Consider the following 21,881-nt stretch of genomic DNA (forward strand, 5'->3'; position numbering starts at 1 on the left):
ACTGGGGGACACAGACAGTGGGACGTCCCAAAGCAGTCCCTGGGTGGGAACTGAACTATTAACAGTGTATAACATCAGACTAAGAGCTGACTAACGACTGCAACTGCAGTGAACCCATATCAAAACACTGTCAAGAAACCGAGCAGTGGCCACTTATAAATGGGCCACTGCCGCCTGAAGGACTTGTCTTCCAAGAGCAGCATCCGCGGAGGCATGTGTATGCACTTTGTAGAATTTTGTAAACGTGTGCACACTGGACCAGGTAGCGGCCTTGCAAAGTTGGGCTGCCGAAGCCTGATGGCGGATAGCCCGGGAAGCACCCACTGCTCGTGTAGAGTGGGCCCGCACAGATTGAGGAGGAACAAAACCTCGTGCTCTGTAACCCTCACAGATAGCAGTCCTAATCCATCGAGAAATTGTGGATTTAGAAGCCGGATTGCCCTTTTTTGTGTCCTTCTGAGAGGACGAAGAGGGCATCGGACTTGCGCGACGGCGCTGTTCTGGAGATGTAGATCCGCAGAGCCCTAACAAGATATAGAGTGTGAAGGGATTTTTCAAAGGAGTGGACCGGGGCTGGACAGAATGACGGCAACACAATGTCTTCGTTCAAGTGGAAAGAAGATACGACCTTTGGAAGAAAGGCAGGGGAAGGCCGAAGGACCACATTATCGTGATGGAATATCAGGGTAAGGTGAGCGACAGGAAGGCGCCGCCAGTTCGGACACTCGTCTGATAGAGGTAATGGCGACTAAAAAGGCAACCTTACAAGAGAGACGTTGAAGAGAGATTTCTCTTAAAGGTTCAAAAGGAGGAAGCTGAAGAGCTCCGAGAACCAGATTCAGATCCCAGGGATCTAAGGGGTGGCGATAAGGAGGGACCAAATGCGCTACCCCTTGAAGAAAGGTACGGACCGGAGGGCGAGAAGCCAGCTGCTTCTAGAAAAAAAATTGACAAGGCAGAAACTTGACCTTTAAGGGTACTGAGGGCTAGTCCCGAGTCCAGACAGTCTTGCAGAAAGGCAAGCACATCAGGGATTGAAAAAACAAGGGGCGACCGGTGATGACGGTCACACCAGGAAAGATAGGTCTTCCAGGTCCTGTGATAGCTACTGGTGGAGGTGGGCTTCCGAGCAATAAGCATGGTATGAACTACCTTAGAAGAAAGACCTGACTTGGCTAGAATCAAGGATTCAAGCGCCACGCCGTCAAATGCAGCTGTGCTGTATTCTGGTGGAATATTGGACCTTGCGACAGAAGATCCGGGCGGTCGGGGAGACGCCAGGGAGTGTCGCTGAGAAGTTGGAGAAGCTCTGGGTACTAGGCTCTCCTGGGCTAGTCCTGGGCCACAAGGATCACGGGAATTCCCTCCGCCATGATTTTCTTGATTACTCTCGGAATGAGAGGAAACGGAAGATGTAGGGCTGGCGAAACTGCAACCACGGGAAGACTAGAGCGTCGGAGCCGAGCGCTAGCGGATCTCTCGACCGGGATATGAAGGGATGTACCTTGGCGTTCATCCGAGACGCCATGAGGTCCACATCTGGGAGTCCCCAACGAAGAGAGATCTGATGGAACACTTCGTTGTGGAGGGACCATTCCCCTGCCACTAGACCTTGCCTGCTGAGAAAGTCTGCGACCCAGTTGTCTACTCCCGGAATATGGACAGCTGAAATAATGGGAATGTGCATCTCAGCCCAAAGAAGAATCCTGGATACTTCTTTCATCGCTGCCCTGCTTTGAGTTCCTCCCTGACGGTTGATGTAAGCCACAGCCGTGGCATTGTCTGACTGGATCCGAACAGGGAGACCCAATAGCAAGGGCTGAAAGTTCTGAAGGGCCAAAAATATGGCTCTGATCTCTAGAACGTTGATGTGAAGGGAGCGTTCGGAGGGAGACCAGCGTCCGTGAACAGTGTGGTGGAGAACACCGCTCCCCAGCCTATGAGGCTGGCATCTGTCGTGACAACTTGCCAATGGAAAGGACGGAAGGACTTCCCTTGAGATAGGGACTTGAGTCCACCAGACGAGGGAGTGGAGCGCAGTCCGAGATAAGAGGACTGACCGGTCTAGAGAAGCTGGATTCTTGTCCCAGAAGGATAAAAGATCCAGTTGTAGAGGGCGCAGATGGAATTGGGCAAAGGACACGGCTTCCATGACTGCCACCATCTTGCCTAACACTCTTATCCCATTCCGAAGGGATGTGTGAGGTGGGAGCGGAGGGATTGGGCGGCCCGGATGAGGGAAGACCTCTTGTCTTCAGGAAGAAAAACCCGGGACTGAGCCGTATCTATCAGCATACCTAAAAAGGTGATGCACTGACGAGGAATGAGGGATGACTTGTTGAAGTTGATAAGCCACCCTAGCCTTGACAGCGTGTCTAAGCATATCTGCACGCTTTCTGAGCAAACTTGAGGAGAGCTCCCCTTGACAAGTAGGTCGTTCAAATAGGGAATGACCAGAACGCCTCTGGGGTGCAAAATGGACATGACGGCCGCCATGACCTTTGTGAAGACCCGAGGCGCAGTGGCCAGTCCAAAGGGGAGGGCCCTGAATTGGTAATGACTGTGTCCTACGGCAAAACGAAGGAACCGTTGATGGGATACACATATGGGAATGTGTAAATAAGCATCCATGGAGGCTAGGAATTCTTCCAGTTCCATGGTGGCTAGTACTGCTCTCAATGACTCCATTCGGAAGGTCCGAATGTGTACGGATCTGTTCAGTCTTTTGAGATCCAGGATAGGGCGGACAGAGCCATCTATTTTGGGAACGACAAAAAGGTTTGAATAGAAACCTTTGCCGCGCTGTTCCAGGGGCACTGGAATGATACCGTTTGCTTTTTGTAACGAGGCTATGGCCTGAAATAAGGCCTGGATTTGCGTTTCGGACTTTGGGAGACGAGAACGCAGAAACCTGCTGGCTGACAGGGAATGGAAATCGATCTTGTAACCTGAGGTGACGATTTCTCGAATCCAAGCATCGTGAGTGTGGTCTAGCCAGATATCCCGAAAAAGCAGAAGCTGCCCTCCAACAGGAGTCGGATCTGAGGGATACCTGGCGTCATGCTGAGGGGGCCTGTGCAGGGCGAGGTCCCTTAAGGGTACTTTACATGCTGCAACATCGCTAGCGATCTCATTAGCGATGTGAAATTCTAGATAGCAAGTGCGATCTTTTGAGATCGCACATGCGTAAAATGACCTATGCACTTGCGATCTAGAATTTCACATCACTAATGAGATCGCTAGCGATGTCGCAGTGTGTAAAGTACCCTTTAGGTTTAGGTTGTTTGGAGTGGCAACGCCAAGAAGAGTTCCTTGAGGGGCCGGATCCTCGATCTGAGCGTTGGGACGATCCTTGTACTGAAGGTTTTTGGGAGACGGGCCGAAAGGACTGCCTGCGCCAAGGAGATTTTTTAAAATTCCTGGATACAGGTCGTTTTTGTGGAAGAATGGTACTTTTTCCACCCGTTGTCTCAGATATGAGTTTGTCCAGGGATTCTCCAAACAGGCGAAGACAATGGAAGGGGAGTGTGGACAGGGATTTCTTGGAGGCACTGTCCGCGTTCCATATCTTTAGCCACAGGACTCTGCAAGCAAAAACAGCATTGGCTGCCATTAGGGCTGACAAACTAACTGCATCTAGGGAGCCGTGAAGAAAATAATTAGAGGCTAGGGAGATCAAATCAAGGATCTCAAAAGCCTCCGGAGGACTATTACAAGAGCGAAGCATCCTGCGTAGGTTCTTACTCCACACACCCATAGCTCTCGCGACCCATGTCAAGGCAAACAGGGGGCGAAGAGAGGAGCCTGAAGCCTGGAATGCAAAGGACTTAGGAGGCTTCTTGGCCCGCTTGATTGCCGACTGAGAAGTCGGGTCCGGAGGCTGATCAGAAATCGACAAAGAGTGATTGACAGCTGAAATTAGTGTGTCTTCTATATGCCTAGACCCGGAAGGGACATCTGAATCAGAGTCAGAGTCTTGGGAATCGTGACTACTAAAAGTCACAGAGCCCGGGTCAGACTGACCATTGTCTGAGTCGGAAGAGACGTAGAGGTTGCAATGGCGCCTCTTGGAAGCAGCCTTTTTACGTTCTGGGGAAGAAGGACCAGACGAAGCAGGCGGGCTCCTCTGAAGGAGCTGAGCTGGGGGAAGGCTGCCTGAGGTTTGGGATATCTGAGTGACAAGGTCATCTATCCTTTTAGACATTAGAAGAGCCCATGCAGGAAGAACGTCATCAGACGGGGTGCTGCCTGGCCGGGGCAGAATCCAAAACCTGCGCGGCCTCCTGGTCCAGCAACTGGGTCTGTTGTGACACAGTAGTAGGGGCATCGCAGCCCCGGCATAGTGGATAGCTTCGGCCATTAGAAAACGAGCGTCCACAGGTGGTACAAGCATAGTACAGGTCCGTAGAGGACGCCTGGGAAGGTTTATCACCCTTGCAGTTACGCATGTCAGCAACAGAGTCCTACAGCCCTATATAGGGATATGCCACTGTTAGTATGAGTGAGGAGCCACTAGCAGTATTATAAAGTGACTGCTATGCAGAGCCGGTATATGCCGATAGCAAAATGGCATATACTGTCAAACAGCCGGCATATACCTGCAGGCAGAGCCAGTATATACCGCTAACAGCTGATATACACCGCTAGCCAGCAGGCGCACACCGCTAGAGAGACAGCGATATACCGCTGAGCAGAGCGGTATATAGTGCTGCAGAAGTGCAGAGCAAAGGAAGCGATCTTACCCATGTCTGCTCCCCACGTGGAAAATGGCGTCCAGTGTTCCTGGCAGCCTGGAAGAGAGAGACGGCCCCCGGAGACTGATTGGTCTCAGGGCTGGGACTAAGCGTGACGGCCAATCGGAAAGGAGCTGCTCCTGAGTGAGGGAGCGGCTTCCAGAGCAGTGAGAGGGGGCGTTGCTAGAATGCAGGCCGAAGCCGGGGGTTAAATTAATTATGCTCCCTGGGATCACGGCCTGCATCGCCCCACCGGCGCCTTTCCAGGCGGCGGTTTGGATGCAGGGGACAGATGACTCGTCGTCTCCCTACCTGCTCCTGGCTCCGTCTGAAGACGCGTCGGTGATGGATGCGGGGATCTCAGGGACGCATCTTCTTCAGCCTTGAGCCGAAGGTCCTCGGCTCTACTTAGCCCTCTGGAGCTACCTCTGTGAGGTGCTTCCAGGGAGCCTGGAGGGATACGCAGACCCGACCACTTTGGCGCGAGGGAAGACTGACGGCTTGTGCACGCCAGGTTTCCTCTGCCCGTACACGGGGGGGAACGAGGGTGGCAGGGCACCCTGGTATTGCCCCATAATCAAAAATAGAATGAATAAGAAATAACAAAATAATAAATAAAAACAAAATAAGCTGGCCTGAGGCACCTGGTAGGGCAAGGCCAGACATGTCAGCCTCCCTGGTGACACTAGAAAAAAACTGAGCTAGTTTCCTGCCTAGCTAGGGTATATGCTGTGGGGGGAGGAGCTAACACTTTTCAATCTAGTGTCACGCCTCCCCTAGAGACACCATAATACCCACTGTCTGTGTCCCCCAATGAAAAGGCGAGAAAGGAATTCCCCTTGTAATTGATTTTCCATACTTGTATTTCATTAGTATATTCCCCTGCCGGGATATTTCTGGTCACATGTCTCTGATGGCATGAATTAGCTTGTAGCGTGGTATTCCTCGCAATAGATTTCCTATATGGTTAGATCTGTAATATTCCCTGTCATTTAGAAATATTCATGTCCAAAAAGTTAATGGCGAATTCCTGTGTCTCACTGGTAAAGAGTATATTACTATTGTTATTATTGACATTTTCTCGTCCCCCTCCCAGACCACCAGCACGCCGTCCAAATAGAGCCCGTACCAATTCATCTGAGAAAGGAACGGATTGGCCGATGAAAAAATAAATTCTCTTTCCCAGCAATACATAAAATTAGAAATGGCAGGTTAGGGTTTGGCCACAGAATTCTTATTGAAACATATTTTTTATGTATAATGGTATTTTTTATCAACAAAAAAAAGAGGAGCCCCGATGGGGGTAGTTTTTCACCTGCCATTTCTAATGTCTTTATGTGTAGCTGGGAAAGAGAATTTATTTTATCATCGGACAATCAGTTCGGGTGATAATAATCGTGTTTAAAATGATTTAGTATATCAAAGCTGATTTAAATATGGCATTATATATATATATATATATATATATATATATACATATATATATATATATATATATATATATGTGTGTATGTCTAACTTATAATAGCAATGGAAATAGGAAAATGAAATGACAATGGTTGTGATGCAGCCTATGAGGGGTTAACATTGTAGGGTGGTTCCTGGTACTAGTGACAGGATAGAATGTAAAACGCCCGGTGAGAACACCCCACACATTGAGAAAGGAGTCCGTCCCGAAACATGTCTGTGTGTGGACGCGAATGACATGGTGTCGGTAAGTGGTCTCCGGTTTTATGCACAAATGAAGAGTGGTCATGCACCACTGCCTGTCACCTGCGGTACCGCATATGCCCGGGGTATTTACTTGCCGGTGATTCAGTCCAGAGCGGGGTGCGTGTCACAAAACAAGATCCAAGGATGATGATAAGGTAAGAAAGAGGACCGCACTCCTTCGCTGTACTGGAAACTTTATTCAAACAGGTGCAAGGTAAAAAGCTGGAGGCAACCTGTATGCCAGCTCCTGCTATGGACGACGGCCGTTTCGCCTATTAATTAGGCTTCCACGGGTCCACCAGTTTTATGTTTTCTAATTTTGTTTCCCTGTGGAATGTTTTTTAATATGAAAAAATAAAGTCTTGGATGTTTTAGAATCTACATGGCTGGATGTTTTATCCCTTTACATGTGTACCCCCTGGTCTGCTCCCCAGGATCCGTGCGGAGAGATTCTTTCTGGCTGAGGTGAGCTGATCAAATTTGATATTTTCACGTACTCAGAAAAGTCTGTGCAGTAAATGCCTCAATACTTGGTTGCGGCTGCTTTTCCATGAATTCCTGCATCAATGCAGCAATGTGTTATGGAGGCGATCAGCCTGTGCCACTGCTGAGGTGTTATGGAAGCCCAGGTTGCTTTGATAGCCGCCTTAAGCTCGTCTGCATTGTTGGCTCTGCTGTCTCTCATCGATTCTCTATAGGGTTTAGGTCAGGTGAGTTTGCTGGCCAATCAAGTACAGTGATACTGTGGTTAGTAAACCAAGTATTGGCACTTTTGGTCAGTAGGTTTCAGATGTGATGCCATACCTCCTGCTTTTCCGGTCAGGCCAACACTCATAAATCTCGGCCAGACACATGTAGAGGTTCACCAATCACCAGAGATGGTCATCAATATCTGAGGTGTCTTCACTCAACTGTGATATATCCTGGTACCTTAAAGGTGCGGGCCTCTATCTATCCACCGTCAGCTGTGTTGGGGCGGGTGGGGTGCTGCTACATGCACACCCAGATATTTGCTTGCCACTGCTGAACGCTCCATCTCAGTGGCCAGCATGCGCCTCAGCTCAGTCAGTTGATCCTCCGCCCTCTGGATAACAACCCAGGGCTGTGGTCCCTCCATGGAGTTGCCCTCCTCCATGTCTGAACTGACCTCCTCCTGTGGGTGTTCTCAGTCCCACTCAACCGAGCGTTGTATTAGAGTTCCCCGGTTTTTCACTGGCAGCCACTCTAGTGCTCTCCCCTAGCAAAGAGCTCTCAGCAACTCCTTCTTGAGCTTCTTGTAGATGGAGTCCACCATGTCTTCTGCCATGTCACCGCTCAGTAATGTTCCCCGGTATGCTGTCCACACATAGGTGATCCCTCCGTTGCCACCACTTGTGAAGATCTGAGGTTGTGGGTTCTAGTAATCACCTGGGCAGGTTACCGATGACATTAATTTTATTTACAATAGTCCTTATCCTTCTCCAGACGACAGATATCAACAATAGTCCTTAGGATAGTTCCTGAAATCCAGACAATGGATATAACCACTGCAGCACGAGTATACAGCTCCAATCTCTATACGCCATTCATGAGCACCAGGCCCTGGCCACAGCAAAAGATCTTTCCTCTCCGCATGACAAACGTGGCTTATTGTTCTACCTATCCAGTGATCAACCCCCGGATGGGCGGAAGTGCTCACACCTTCCCCTTTAGATCGTTTTCCATGTAACTCAAAGTATGAAGGAGAGGCCCAATTACATTACAGTCCCCGGAGGCCCGATTACATTACAGTCCATGGAAGCCATCTGGGATCAATGCATTTACTACTCTTTCCTCCTTCAAATTGTGCACCTTAAACTGATGAGCAAGCAATCTCTAATAAAATATAACAGTAAGATTGCTGTAACCAGCGCTCCGTGCTGGGGAAGAGTCCAATGCCTTAGTGCTGTGGGCTGTGCTCTACGTCCATTGGTCGCGTAGTATTTAGTTTGCTGCTCGCTCCTCACACCACGGTTCAGAAATCAGCAGAAAAATCAAACGAAACAAAAACAACTAATGTTCAAAATTGTTCCCCAGCATTATTGGAGTATGGATGTGGCAGGACCATGATTCCCACGACTGATGTGGTATATACCTCTGTTGAGGAGGGCCGTTGGATCACATACTTAACCTCTGGACATAGGGGACTGTGGGAAGTGTGTTCAATGGAATCGATTCTCCATACATAAGCCAGTTTTCAGACACACACACACGGCAAGATGGCCTCCGATAACATCATAGACCCGCCCACCAATGGCACCATGGATCCGCCGGCCCCGATGACATCATAGACCCGCCCACCAGTGTCATAATGGATCCTCCTGCCCCGATGATATCATAGACCCGCCCACCAGCATCACCATGAATCTGCCCATTGGTCAAGCCATTGACCAGCCCATTGACCAACCACTAACCAATGGACACATCCGGGCATGCCCACTGTAGAGCAGACCACGCCCCTTTTTCTAGTGTATATAAGTCCATGTTACAGTTCGAATACACACATTTTGGGCCAACCTCTGATCGAGGAGAGATTCACATACGACTGTGTGTCTGGTGTCATTCTTTCAAGCATGCACTTGAGTCAAACTAATTACGTCAGGAGCAGCCAACTGGTAGACATGACAGAGTATTCACCCCAACACCTCAACACTAAAGCCCCTATAACACTACGGGGCCACAGATGAAGGGCACGGGGATGGGGGAGGGGGATGCTGTAGATTACTATAAAGCACAGAATAAAGGGAGTGGGATCCAGGGTCATTATCACTTTCTGGGCATGAATACTTACTAAATCTTCAGACAGACTCCCATCATCCTCTAAAATCTGGAACAGTTCACCTTCCGCATATTCTGTGACCACAACGACCTGCGGAGGAATCCGAGAGAAAGATGAGGGCCACATCCAAAACTGCAGCTGTGCCTCCAAGGAATACAAACTGGTGCAGAAAGGGTTAATGCTGCGCTGCCATGAAGGAGAGGAAACTGCAGACTCAATGGACATCTTCATCAAGCCAAAAGCATTAACCCCTCCTGCACCAGTGTGTATTCACGGTCCACGTGGGGCTGCAACAGCCGGGCTCCACGCCATCATACTGGCTGTGATGGTCACAAGCCTTCAACGTGAGCCGTTCCTTGTCCTGCCCGTATCCACTTACCCGGATAACACAAAGTCATATCACACACACTGCACCAGAGGGGCAACTGAGACCCCCTCATACTTACAGCCGAGAGCGTGACATCTACAGGAGCCCCCCTCATACTGACAGCCGAGAGCGTGACATCTACAGGAGACCCCCTCATACTGACAGCCGAGAGCATGACATCAGGAGACCCCTCATACTGACAGCCGAGAGCGTGACATCAGGAGACCCCCTCATACTGACAGCTGAGAGCATGACATCTACAGGAGCCCCCCTCATACTGACAGCCGAGAGCGTGACATCTACAGGAGACCCCCTCATACTGACAGCTGAGAGCGTGACATCTACAGGAGCCCCCCTCATACTGACAGCCGAGAGCGTGACATCTACAGGAGCCCCCCTCATACTGACAGCCGAGAGCGTGACGTCTACAGGAGACCCCCTCATACTGACAGCTGAGAGCGTGATGTGAAGAGGAGACCCCCTCATACTGACAGCCGAGAGCGTGACATCTACAGGAGACCCCCTCATACTGACAGCCGAGAGCGTGACATCTACAGGAGACCCCCTCATACTGACAGCCGAGAGCGTGACATCTACAGGAGACCCCCTCATACTGACAGCTGAGAGCGTGACGTCTACAGGAGACCCCCTCATACTGACAGCTGAGAGCATGACATCTACAGGAGACCCCCTAATACTGACAGCTGAGAGCGTGACATCTACAGGAGACCCCCTCATACTGACAGCCGAAAGCGTGACATCTACAGGAGACCCCCTCATACTGACAGCCGAGAGCGTGAAATCTACAGGAGACCCCCTCATACTGACAGCTGAGAGCGTGACATCTACAGGAGCCCCCTCATACTGACAGCCGAAAGCGTGACATCTACAGGAGACCCCCTCATACTGACAGCCGAGAGCGTGATGTGAAGAGGAGACCCCCTCATACTGACAGCCGAGAGCGTGATGTGACGAGGAGACCCGATTATACTGACGGCAGAGGGTGTGAGGGACCCCCTTATACTGGCGGCAGAGGGTGTGAGGGGCAGAGGAGACCCCCTTATACTGACGGCAGAGGGTGTGAGGGGCAGAGGGACCCCCTTATACTGATGGCAGAGGGTGTGATGGGCAGAGGAGACCCCCTTATACTGACGGCAGAAGGTGTGAGGGGCAGAGGGACCCCCTTATACTGACGGCAGAAGGTGTGAGGGGCAGCGGGACCCCCTTATACTGACGGCAGAAGGTGTGAGGGGCAGAGGGACCCCCTGATACTGACGGCAGACGGTGTGAGGGGCAGAGGAGACCCCCTTATACTGACGGCAGAGGGTGTGAGGAGCAGAGGGACCCCCTTATACTGACGGTGTGGAGGTCACCTGAGCTGTAGTATGTTTGTTTAAACGTAATAAGAATATCTGTGTATATAACTAATCAAAATGTAGATGTAGATGCATAATTATCTGTCTGTCTATGTGGCAATTGCACAGACCTATAGTATAATTCAAAGTTGTATAGTCATGAAGGAGTTAACCAAAGATAATGAAGCCAAAATGTGAAGCTACATTCTCTTATCAGTAGCTTTCACACAGAAAGAATGTTTTAATGAACAGATGTATTGTACAAATGCTAGGAGAAAATGGGGAGTGAAAAGCACTCCTTGTTAGCTTCAAGGTTATTCATGCTTACGGTATAATTGGATCTATCTTATTAAACTAGTTCAGTTGGTGACGCTGGCTGAAAAGAGAGCATGTCTGTGTTCTTTGTCTTATATACATTGATATATATATATATTGGCCCTGATATACAGCTAATACGGCATCGTCTCTGGATATCCCAAATGAGGACTCCATTAGCAGTCTTCAACGCAAATTCCTCTCTTGACAACGGCAGAGGGTGTGAGGGGCAGGGGAGAGCTGATGTGGTGGCACTGAGGACCCTGCGGACCCCGCTCACCTCTCGCTCGGTCTCACAGCTGTCCAGCATCCGCACAATGTTGGGGTGTCGCAGGTCTCTCATGATCTGGATTTCTCTCTTCAGGCCCCTCAGGTCTTTCTCCGACCGCCCGACCTTAGGGATGAACTTCAGGGCCACGACCTGCGGAAGAGGAGGAGGCGAATTACAAAATGCCCACCGGGGACATAGAGAAGTAACCAACAACAGTGATGTCCGCCGCCCCCGATACAAGGTGTCCTCGTAATGTGAAGAACGGCCTCGAATAGGAATCCAGCTCTTCAGGTGCAGCCAATGACATGACCTGCGCATTTCAGGTGAAGAGGACCACCCTTAATCAGGATGAACCAGGAATGACCACACAAACGGTCAGTCAGCTGACAACCCTTCTGGACAGAATATGGAGCCTAGGCCCAGCAAAACGTCACAGGGCCAAGGAATACCTGCAAAAAAAAGGACACCCGCCCGGTGTAATGGTGGGGGGGGGGGGTCACAGATACGTGTAGTGCATCGTGCCAGATTACAGGGTATCAGTGACCGTACATTATACAGGGTGCACTTTTATATGGTTGGGCACTCACCTGATGTAATGGTGGGGGGGGGGTCACTGATACGTGTAGTGCACCATACTGGATTGACTATACATAATATAGAGTGCACTTATATATGGCCGGGCACTCGCCTGGTGTAATGGGGGGGGGTGTCACTGATACGCGTAGTGCACCATACTGGATTGACTATACATAATATGGAGTGTACTTATATATGGCCGAGCACTCACCTGGTGTAATGGGGGGGGGGGGGTGTCACTGATACGTGTAGTGCACCATACTTGATTGACTATACATAATATACTTATATATGGCCGGCCACTCACCCGGTGTAATGGGGGGGGGGGGGGGGTGTCACTGATACGTGTAGTGCACCATACTGGATTGATTATACATAATATGGAGTATGGAGTGTACTTATATATGGCCGGGCACTCGCCTGGTGTAATGGGGGGGGTCACTGATACGTGTAGTGCACCATACTGGATTGACTATACATAATATAGAGTGTACTTATATATGGCCGGGCACTCACCCGGTGTAATGGGGGGGGGGGGTGTCACTGATACGTGTAGTGCACCATACTGGATTGACTATACATAATATGGAGTGTACTTATATATGGCCGGGGCACTCGCCTGGTGTAATGGGGGGGTGTCACTGATACGTGTAGTGCTCCATACTGGATTGACTATACATAATATGGAGTGTACTTATATATGGCCGGGGCACTCGCCTGGTGTAATGGGGGGGGGGGGGGTCACTGATACGTGTAGTGCACCATACTGGATTGACTATACATAATATAGAGTGTACTTATATATGGCCGGCCACTCACCTGGTGTATGTGGGGGGGGGGGTGTCACTGATACGTGTAGTGCACCATACTGGATTGACTATACATAATACGGAGTGTACTTCTATATGGCCGGGCACTCGCCTGGTGTAATGGTGATGTGGGGATGTGGGGGGTGGGGGGGTTACTGATACATGTAGTGGATTGACTATACATATTATAAAGTGCACTTATATATGGCCATATGGCCGGGCACTCGCCTGGTGTTTTGGGGGGGGGGGGGGGGGGGGGGGGTCACTGATACGTGTGGTGCACCATGCTGGATTGACTATACATAATACAGGGTGCACTTATATATGGTCGGGCACTCGCTTGGTGTAAAGGCGGGGGGGGTGTCACTGATACATGTAGTGCACCATACTGGATTGACTATACATATTATAGAGTGCACTTACACTTATGTATGGCCGGACACTCGCCTGGTGTAATAGTGGGGTCACTGATTTTCTGTAATCTGGCATGGTGCACTAAACGTATAAGTGTCTGTACTGTTGAGGCGGGCCATTGGATCAAATACTTAATTAATGAAGTTGTTTCTCCTTACATAAGTCGGTTCAGATATATCATCATGTGACATACATTTAAGATGGCGGCCATTTCCTGGTCTCCACACCCTGCCCTGGTATGCAGGGGATGTCCAGATATAAGATCACCATATAAGGTAAAGACCCACTGGCCAACCTAGAGGACCACCCCACTGGTTACCTCATGGACCAACCCACTGATGACCAAACGGATCAACCAACTGAACGGTCCATAGATCAGCCCATGAACTAACCCCTTGACCAACCCACTGACCAATGGACACATCTGAGCACGCCCACTGTAGAGCCGACCATGCCCCTTTTCCTAGTTTATATAAGTCGATACTCTGTTGAAATAAAGCTCAGTTGTAGCCATTCTCTGATCAAGGAGAGATTCCCATCTGACCCTTTTGTCTGGTGTCAATTCTTTCACGCATGCACTTGATCCATATCCATTAGACCAGGAGCAGGCAACTACTGAACATTTCAAAGTGTTTACCCTAACATTTTAGCGCCCAACGTGGGGCCACCAGAGGAGACACCCTAAACCCTGAGGACTGGCGACTGGAAAGACACGAGCTGGACACTACAAGATGGGAGTCTGATCACCTCCTAACGAGAACACGGTAAGTCTGCTGATTTTCATAATCTGTACTTTATTCCTGTGTCTCTTGGGGTGTGCTGCGCTGATTGCCTGACCGTGTCCGGTTTTCGTGGTATCTGTAGAAGGCAGAAGGGCCTTGCTGCTGTTGGCCATATTATTTTCGTAAGAACCGTCACATATTCAATTGCCTGCTACCTGTTATGTGTTGTGTCGAGGGGAGATTGATTGGTAGTTAAGGGAGCAAGTGGGTTTTTGAGCGGTGTCGGAAGACGTGGGGGATGCTCCCTGTGGTATGGTTTGTGGTTCTAGTGGAGAGTTAAGATGTTGATCAGGTTTGGTACAAGGCCTAGAGATATTGCGCAGTTTTAATTGGTCAGGTTTGGCACGTGTTACTACGGGCTCTCAAAGTTGTTGATACGTGTTGTTGAGGGGCCTAGTAAAGAGGCTTGGTACAAGGCCTAGAGTAGACATAAGGTAAATTACGGAACGCAGAAATCCGGAAAGGACCACGTGGCAAGACAGGGACGGATCGGAAGTGTGTGCTGCAAACTCAAGTTGTCTTTAGTATCCCTGTTGTGAGTCATCTCCCCCGCCTATTGTTTGTTTGGTGTTTATCTTCGTCTGCACAGAGAAAGATGGAGAAATTACTGCAATTACGTTGTATTGGCACTAAGCCAAATTCAGATGGCAAATTAGACCCGTGCGACTTGTGAAGGGAAAAGGTCATAGTAAAAGGTCAATGAAAAAAAACTTATGAAGTTGTGTGGAATGGAAGAAGGGGGAAGATTGCAGCCTCTAGAGCGGAAAATTATTTTGAAAGAAAGAAGATAGTCTTAGAAGACAATGGATTGTTGGCTGCCTTCTGTGCATGGTGAAGAGTTCAGAATGTTTATAGAGAAAAATTGTGTAGAAGAAGAAAGGAAAATGAAGGACAATGTTTTGAGTTATGTCTTACAAAAATGTACCTTGTGAGCGACTGCCGCCGTATAATGGCGACTGTGGTGGCTATCCTGGCTCATCTCATCATGTGGGTGAGCCATGTCCTACTTCTGGTGGTGGCCATCCTGGCTCATCTCATCATGTGGGTGAGCCATGTCCTACTTCTGGTGGTGGCCATCCCGGCTCATCTCATCATGTGGGTGAGCCATGTCCTACTTCTGGTGGTGGCCATCCCGGCTCATCTCATCATGTGGGTGAGCCATGTCCTACTTCTGGTGGTGGCCATTTTGGGTCATCTCATCCTGCGGGTGAGCCATGTGCTACTTCTGGTGGTGGAAATCTATCTTGGGTCATCTCATCCTGTGGGTGAGCCATGTGCTACTTCTGGTGGTGGCCATCTTGGGTCATCTCATCATGTGAGTGAGCCATGTCCTACTTCTGGTGGTGGCCATTTTGAGTCATCTCATCCTGCGGGTGAGCCATGTGCTACTTCTGGTGGTGGCCATCTTGGGTCAACTCATCATGTGAGTGAGCCATGTGCTACTTCTGGTGGTGGCCATCTTGGGTCATCTCATCATGTGGTTGAGCCATGTGCTACTTCTGGTGGTGGCCATCCTGGCTCATCTCATCATGTGGGTGAGCCATGTCCTACTTCTGGTGGTGGCCATTTTGAGTCATCTCATCCTGCGGGTGAGCCATGTGCTACTTCTGGTGGTGGCCATCTTGGGTCATCTCATCATGTGAGTGAGCCATGTGCTACTTCTGGTGGTGGCCATCTTGAGTCATCTCATCATGTGGTTGAGCCATGTGCTACTTCTGGTGGTGGTCATCTTGGGTCATCTCACCAAGTGGCAAATGCACATAAGGTTTCTGATGCTACACATCCTGGATCGTTGCTGCACACTGCATAACCACATCACATTTTTACCCAGTAAAGACCACTAACGGCCATTACTATATCCTCTGGGAAGTAAACAGATTTTACCCATGTTCCCTTTTACAACAGTGTCCAGTGGGCCACCGACCCTTTCTTGTATCACTCCCGCTGCGAATCCAGCTATCCTCTCACATGAATCATCCCCAGCACTGACCCTTTTAACTGTCACTTCCGCTGCCAATTTAGCTGCACAACCATAAGGCTATGTGTGCACGTTGTGCTTCTTGCGTTTTAAAACTGCACAGTGTCAATGACAAAATGCATGTGTGACGGGGTATGTGACAGAGCAGGCAGGGACACCAGGCCGATGAACAATCCAACAAGTTTTATTAAGGCAGGGAGTATAGCACATCCAATATCAATATTGTTCTTTAGTGTCCACAATGAGTCCTCAAAGTTCTAGGGGTGCCACCCGGCAGTCCGATGCCAGAGAACACGTAGACGTAATCCACGGAAGAAGTCAATGGATCCAACAGATGAGGGACACAACCCAATCCCACGTGACTGCTTCCATAAATCCACACACGGGCGCCAAAGTCCTGCCTTAACGAAGATCCCAGATGCTTGAACCTCAGCACACACTCAACTCAACTGACTGATCCATCAAGAGTGTGTTCTCCAGTGCTTGTAGATCCCCCCTGGAGGGGAAGGGTTCACACCCACTTTTGAGTAGTGGCTATGGAGAAGTCTACAGAAGCTCATGGCTCCATTGTCTCTCACAGGCCTGTCTATTGGAGTCACCCCTAGCTGAGAAGAACAAAAACAGCAAAGCAGCCTACATGACGCTATATGGTATAGAGTACATGACTAAAGGCCGGGGGGAGGACTGACACACCGCCACAACATGCGTTTTGCTTTCCCAGCAAAGTCTATGAGAAGTCAAAACTTCCATGCACACGTTGCTTTTTTTTAGGCAGCGTTTTGTTTGACAATTATAAGTTAAAATCGTTGCGTAAAAATAATCAGCATGTCACTTCTTGATTGCGTTTTGTGAACATGTTCCACCTGTTGAAATGAATGAGGTATGTCAAAATGCAACCAAAATGTTTAGCTGTGTATTTGCACTGCATTTTGCATCCATTCTTATCAACAAAAATGCAGGTCTCTCTCTCTCCCTCCTTCATACTCACCAATCACCGGCGCGGCTGTCACACTGCTCCCACAGCTTCTCCTGCTTCTGAAAGTGCCGGCTGCTCATTAGGCTCATCTCCTATTCACTGATTCCCCCGCCCACCGGCGTCTATGATTGGTTGCAGTCAGACACACCCCCAAGCTGAGTGACAGCCTACAGACTGCACCCAATCACAGCTACTGGTGGGTGGGTCTATATTGTGCAGTAAAATAAATAAACAAATACCGTATTTTTCAGATTATAAGAGGCACTTTTCCTCCCAAAAATTTGGGAGGAAAATGAGGGGTGCGTCTTAAAATCTGAATGTAGCTTACCAGGATTGATTAAGAGGGATCACAGGAGGCAGGGGCTCTGTGCGGCGGCCGGCAGAGCTGCTCTCTGCCACGACACAGAGACAGAGCTGTGCTATGACAATGAACTCAGGTGAAGCTCTGACATCACAGTGGCGGCCCCACACTACTGCCTGTCGCAGCACGGACCTCAGAGGTTCACCTGAATTCATGACAGCACACAGAGAAAGAGCCGCGTGATGACAGTGAACTCAGGTGAAGCTCTGACGTCACAGCTGCGGGCTCCGCAATACTGCCTGTGTCCTGGCACTGACCGCAGAGGTTCACCCGAGTTCAATCTCATCGCATAGCTCTGTCTCTGTCTGCTGTCAGCGGGCAGTCATGCTATTTTTTCTATCTAGCCCTCTCTCTAGCTATGTTTTCTAGCTATCAAATCCTATCCAATCAAATTTTATTTCTCCTTTAAAAATGCACTGTCCAAAATGCAGGGAAAATGCATGCGTTTTTACCGCTTTTTTTGTCAAACGCAGTGTTTGTCAAACCAGAACGCAGCATGCAAACATAGCCTAAGAATCATCCCCAGCACTGACCTTTTCCACCGTCTATTCCGCCGCCAATCCGGTCGCTCACTTACATGAATTACTCCAAGCAGCAACCCTTCCGCTGCAGCAGCACTCTCACGTAGTCTACCTAACTCTATTCTCAGTATCTCCCGGGTCCATTAACGGCCAAGCGCACAACTATACGGGCCGGCACCCACTGTATCGGGGGAAGGCACAATTTGAGAAGGAAACACCATCACCACGGGAAGCATAAGAAGGACCCTTGGTGGTGGGCAGGGGTGACATAACAATGGAGACAAGAAGTAACAAGGCACTCCCAAAATATGATGAAAGGTATATTTATTAATGTGCTCGACAACAAAACGTTTTCGGCCCAAATTGGACCTTCCTCATCATGGCAGCCCCCATGCAGCGGTGGACTCCGCACCTACAGTTCATGCCACGGTCCTCCTCACTTATGTGCTACTGAGGAAGGTCCAATTTGGGCCGAAAACATTTTGTTGTCGAGCACATTAATAAATATACCTTTCATCATATTTTGGGAGTGCCTTGTTACTTCTTGTTATATGGCCTTGAACCTGAAGTGCACCCCAGCAACTTTTGAATCCATACGAAGGAAGTGCCGTTTTTTTCTTTATAACAATGGAGACAGACGTAATTGTTAATGCTGTGAAACCTCACCATAGTGGAGGTATAGCTAGAGCTATAGTGGAGGCAGGAGGGGCTACTATCCAAGTCGAGCCATTATTGAAGCACGTGGTTAGATAGCTATTGGGGACATAGCTGTGACTAAACCTGGCATTCTTCCCTACAGAATGATCATACACGCTGTGATCCCTACTTTTGACCCTATGCATCCAGATATTAGTGCTCAACAACTTCACACTGCAGTAAGTCGCATTTTAAGTATGCGAATGTTAATCAGCAGATTGAGACCTTGACAATTCCCGCTATTGGTGTTGACATTTTCGGGTACCCTGTTCATGCATGTGCAAGAGAACTATATGAAGTTATAATGAATAAGTGCATTTGCTACCTCTCCGAAATTAGGTTAATTAGTAATGAGGACAGGACTGTTAAAGCTTTCAAGAATGCCTGTGCCTTCTGGACCCCTCCCCATGATATTGGGACTATCCAATCTGAACCTCTGCTTCCAGGAGGACTATTACCTCCTCCCACTCCACCCATGCAGATGTCCTCGCCCACACCCGCATTGCCACCTCTACTCTCATCTCAATTACTACCTTCATTGGTAGTGCCACCTACACAGGGGAGCTCACCCTCCACGTCAAGTTTACACCCCAGCAAGCTGCTACCCTGTTAACTTCCAGGTCCAGAAAAGCAGCCAATGCCTTTCTACAGAAGCATGCTTCAAATCCAGAGGAATTACTCCACAACGTGGCAAGATATCATTTCCCTGGCAAATCTTAAAGTAGGCGATGCATATTGGCCTGTTATGGAAACCACATTCAATGACGCCTCACTTGTCAGTCACACCACATGGGACTCTGGGGTTAACTTCTGCCAACAGCTTAAGGCTATGTGCGCACGTTGCATATTTACATGCAGTTACGCTGCGATCTGCACCGCAGCGTAACTGCATGCGTCCTGCGTCCCCAGCATAATCTATGAAGATTATGCAGGAGCCATGCGCACATGGCGTCTTAGAGCGCAGGGCTTCGGCTGCTGCCCGAAGCGCGCATTCTAAGAAGTGACATGTCACTTCTTCCGTGCAGTCTGCCTGCAGCTCCCGCTCTGTCTATGGGAGGGGCTGCAGGCAGAGCGCATGGAATCGGCTTTTTTTTTTCATTATGGACTCTTTCTGCAGCGATTTGAAGCACACGTGTGCTGTTCAAATCGCTGCAGAAATTTCTGCAGGGACAGTATGCAACGTGCGCACATAGCCTAAGACATGGGCCTCAGATAAGTTGGCTGATCAGTCAACATCTTTCAAGGACTTCACGCAAGAACCGGGGGAATCGGTGTAGAGATGATATGCTCGTCTAACCCAAATGTTCAATGACCTCGGTTTCAGTGCCCAAATCAAAGTTCAATGGACACTCCTCGTCTCCTCTTTTGTTGAAGGCCTTCGGGAGGCCCTGAGGAAACAATTCCAAGCAATTAGACCAGAGTATGCCACACTGGATCCTAAGGATGTCTTAATGGTAGCTAAGGTATTTGGAAAAACACTCCCTGAGAAAACTACAACAACCTCGAACAAGAAGAAACCATATTCAGTGGACTGATTTGCTACATAAAAAACAGGAACCTTCACTACCTCATACCAAAGAAGTCTGCTTCAATTGGGATTGTAGGACTTTTGCTCAATGATGCATATTTGAGCACTACAAGGGATACAGCCGCAGATTTAGCTATCCCTGTCGCAATGATCAATATTATGGACGACCCTCACAAGCTCAGACCCATCCAGATACCGACCACACCGCTGCTCTGATGGATTTCAGTATCTTATAAGACAAGGGCAAGCCCGTGTCCACTACTTTGGCTTCTACATCTGGTTCAATAGCCAAAGTAACTATCAACATTCAAGGCAAACCCTTACCGTTCCTTGTGGATACAAGTGCAGCCAGAAGTGTTATCAGATTACAGGACCTGCCTTTTCCCGATCTGATATCCTCTGAAGCCGTGACATGCATGGGAGTGGATGACAAGCCTACTTCTAATAAGCTCACTCGCGAAGTACAGGTTGGACCATACGAAGATGTATTTATGCGTTTAGTGGTGTCCTTCACGTGCCCCACTAACCTTCTGGGTATTACAAGATAGAACTGTGGTGGAGAAGCGCAATAGGGTCTTACCAGATAACAAAATAGCTGATTATTAGTTAGAAACTCACCTAGAGTAGTTGTGCAAGTCACAACACCTATATCAGTGATATATAGAGGCGAACAGCTGCAGCCCTGAGCAGTGTAGAGTGAATTCAGAGGAACCGGGTATCTTGCCGCGCTATTACCACACTAGGATGTAATATTATTTCATGTCTATTATTTAGGCACAGGTCAACGCGTTTCAGAGGTCGCAGCCTTCTTCAGGACAACAGGCAAAAACAATCTCGATTATTTATGTTTTTTGCCTGTTGTCCTGAACGTGTTGACCTGTGCCTAAATAATAAAGACATGAAATAATATTACATCCTGGTGTACTGATAGCACGGCAAGATGCCCGGTTCCTCTGAATTCACTATCCTTCTGGTCTGGGAGCAGATCTTCTTATAAAGCTGAGAGAGATCATCACCTATTCATCAGATAGTCTCACCTTCACTATCAATGACCCGCTCGATCTGAGCGAAGAGTGTCAACTTCAAGCCACTCCTCTGCTTATGATGATGGACGAAGTAGCTAACACCGCCTCAGGTGTTCCGCCAGAAGTCTCAAGTCCCATCTACACTATGGCCTACTGGCCCTGAAGATATTGAATGTCTTGCTGTACCTCCAGTATGGGTTATTCTTAAACCTGGAACTCAACTCCCTAGGGTGCTCCAATCCCCACTCAAATCTGCCCAGGAAGAGTCCTTGGGTACTGAAATCAAGATTCTCTTGGATAATGGGGCACTAGTCAGGTGTACCTCTGTATGTAACACGCCTTTGTTCCCAGTAAAGGAGAGGACATTAAAAGGAGAAGCCCCAAAGTACTGTATGGTTCAAGATCTCTGGGCTGTTAACGCGGCAACTGTATTGGAAAGTCCCCTTGTGCCCAATCCACATACATTGTTGTCAGAAATACCATCAGATGCTACACGTTTGACAGTCAGTCATTGATTAATGATTTCTTCAGCGTACCACTACATGCAGAAGATTGGTACCTGTTTGCCTTCACTTACAGAGGACCACAATACACCTGGACAGTCTTAAAACAGAGAGCACTGAACTCACCAAGTCATTTCTCTCAGGCCCTTGCCTCTTGTCTG

General features: G+C 48.9%; 1 protein-coding gene across 1 annotated transcript in view; it reads right to left on the minus strand.

Annotated features, from left to right (window-relative positions):
- Positions 1–21,881, minus strand: part of STK36 (serine/threonine kinase 36) — a 233,675-nt gene that overhangs the window by 146,564 nt on the left and 65,230 nt on the right. Inside the window, exons 3-4 of the mRNA XM_075318701.1 lie at positions 11,561–11,701; positions 9,256–9,333 (exon numbers count right to left, since the gene is read on the minus strand). Of these exons, the coding sequence (XP_075174816.1) occupies positions 9,256–9,333; positions 11,561–11,701 (219 nt within the window). The remainder of the gene's footprint in view (positions 1–9,255; positions 9,334–11,560; positions 11,702–21,881) is intronic.

Source organism: Anomaloglossus baeobatrachus, chromosome 7, assembly GCF_048569485.1.
Source record: "Anomaloglossus baeobatrachus isolate aAnoBae1 chromosome 7, aAnoBae1.hap1, whole genome shotgun sequence".
Classification (NCBI taxonomy): Eukaryota; Metazoa; Chordata; class Amphibia; order Anura; family Aromobatidae; genus Anomaloglossus; species Anomaloglossus baeobatrachus.